At 40.6% G+C, this 2,500-nt stretch overlaps 1 protein-coding gene across 1 annotated transcript in view; it reads left to right on the top strand.

Moving 5' to 3' along the window:
* Nucleotides 1–2,500, top strand: part of LOC122258483 (dynein regulatory complex subunit 11-like) — a 21,917-nt gene that overhangs the window by 5,294 nt on the left and 14,123 nt on the right. The window contains exons 7-8 of the mRNA XM_086537847.1: nucleotides 1–111; nucleotides 617–740. The exon at nucleotides 1–111 is cut by the window's left edge and continues 89 nt beyond it. Coding sequence (XP_086393973.1) covers nucleotides 1–111; nucleotides 617–740 — 235 coding nt within the window. The remainder of the gene's footprint in view (nucleotides 112–616; nucleotides 741–2,500) is intronic.

The raw sequence follows: 2,500 nt of genomic DNA, 5'->3' as shown, positions 1-2,500 counted from the left end.
AGAGTTCGAGGAGACCGAGAAACGCATTCAGACCAAGATCATCTACGAGGAGGGAGCGCATCTTCTCACCACCATGGAGGACAAGATCAGGGAATGGATGTTTAGCAAAAAGCAAGTTTGATCATATATATGTCATGGTTTTTCTGGTAGCTTTATTACTGTTATAGTCGTTAATACGATAAAAAATGTTCATTTTTGCAATAAGATACTGCTTCATTTTTCAACTGCAGAAACCAATCTTTCATGTTTGCAGTGATGTAATGGCATTCATTGTTAAACATACAGTATGTAAACTGTTCCAATATAGGTATGCCATAACACACGCGGACACACATGCACACACTTATACGCACATAACCAAACGTGCAAATAAACACACATGTAACCAAACGAACCAACAACCAAACACACACACACACACACACACACACACACACACACACACACACACACACACACACACACACACACACACACACACACACACACACACACACACACACACACACACACACACACACACACACACACACACACACACACACACGCACACACACACATTCCATTCTTGAAGGCCTTCGGATTGACGAGAGCCCCTATTATGTTTGCGTGATAGGCACGAGACCGGCAAGTTCCCCGACCTTCCTGACGAAGAGGAGGGAGGCTCCTCGAGCATCGTGGGAATGGCCAGACCCGACGACGACATGACCAGTGAGGACGCTAGGTCTGTCGAGAAGAAGGTAAGAGCACACTTTCTTACAGAATTAAAATACCTTGTTTCAGGTTAGCTTAGTGACCATGCATGCGAAATTAGGGAATTAACACAGACCCAGATTAGGCTTTCTCTTCAGAACATGCCATCAAGAAAGGAGAAGAGTCAGTAGTATTGGATGAGAATAGAGCCTGTGTAAATGTGCATATCCTTGTTATCTTAAAACCAAAAAAGTTGATTCTATTTGTGTACAGTTGGTAGCATTTTTGTAACTGTCCTATCACAAGTTTTAGTATACGTCAGTTAGTTCACATCATTACAAGACACTAACAAATCAACTGCTTATTTTGAGCTTATGAGTATAGGAATCACAACAGCAGATGTTCTGAAAAAGTTAGATTCCGAATGGTATCTTAGGCGTTTTTTTTATTTTTTTTATTTGAGGACGGGATCGCTGTAACGCTTTATTTCAGGAGACCTGGAGAGGTGAGAGTTCAGAGTCGTTTCGGAGAATGCTAAGTGGACCTATGTATCAAACAATGTGATGTTAGATAATTATTTCTTTTCTGAACAATATAACATACACACTTTTACATTATTTTCTGATGATAACCAGGAATCTTTTGAAGTTGTGATTTATGTCGCCCATTAACATTGCAACCTATTTTCCGTGCGGTAGGAGGCTGCCACGGGACCCGCTGCAGATGTAAGATGTTGACAATGTTTGTATTAGGTGTTAAGGTATCCAGGCGAGCTCTGTCGGGACGTCATCATCTTGCCAGTTGTTCACTGTATATTGGACTAAATTGCATGTTGATGTTAACTTATTTTTTTGATGATGCAACTTGAGATTGGTTAATGAAACAAAAGCTGTGACATTTTATTGTTTTACCATTTTCTATTATCATTTATTTTGTTTTTTTAAGAACACTGATCTCGGGTTGTTGTGCAACTTTTCTCCTCTGTGATATGCTAAACCCAAAGCTAATGCGCGTGCTTTCTAGCTTGTCTACAGTAACATCCATCGAACGAGAGTCAAGACTTTAAAAAATGTTGCTTCCCGGTTAATCTTCCTTTACCTATGTTTTGTTGTTGCTGCACTGTCTTTTCATTTCCGTATGTTCTCCTTAAAACCATTTCTCTCTGGAACCCTAGTTTGCCTCTTAGAAGCATGGCCTTACAATGTGTTGCTTTACTTTTCTTCAGCCCAAATGACTTTAATTCCAATTGATCAACGACCCGCCAGGTGCATGAGACTCTCAGTGGCTGGAGAAAACGGCCGCCACTCGCCGACAACCTCACTCGCGTCATATAAGATTGCGTTTATCTGGCATAACCACGTGACGTTATGTACCCGACTTGCATAGTCGTGAATTGGGACTTCACGTGTGCTTTGGTATGAAGGGCGTCGGTTGAAGGGAGTGGCCTCAAGGTGGTATTCCAAGGCGATTTTACGATTCTTACAATTTGTGTTATAACCAGAGTTTGGAACATTTTAGCAGAGTCCGGCTAAGGTAAAGTATTTTCATTTCATTTTCATTTCTACATGGTTTAGACATACATAAACCTGTGTGTGTGTGTGTGTGTGTGTACGTGTACGTGTACGTGTATGTGCATGTGTGAGTGAGTGTATTTGTTTGTATTTGTGTGTGTGTGTGTGTGAGTGTGTGTGTGTTTACAGACACACTTTCCATTACTCTCTTTCTCTCTTTAGTCTATGTTTATATGATTTTATCTTCAATGATTGACCGTTTCCTTGACTTTTCGGCAATATATATCTTCATCTTA

Source organism: Penaeus japonicus, unplaced genomic scaffold (assembly GCF_977035675.1).
Source record: "Penaeus japonicus unplaced genomic scaffold, GWHDUDI00000001_assembly GWHDUDI00000006, whole genome shotgun sequence".
In the NCBI taxonomy this organism is placed as follows: domain Eukaryota; kingdom Metazoa; phylum Arthropoda; class Malacostraca; order Decapoda; family Penaeidae; genus Penaeus; species Penaeus japonicus.
Note: the sequence above shows the minus strand (reverse complement) of the source record. Positions and strands in the feature narration are given on the sequence as shown.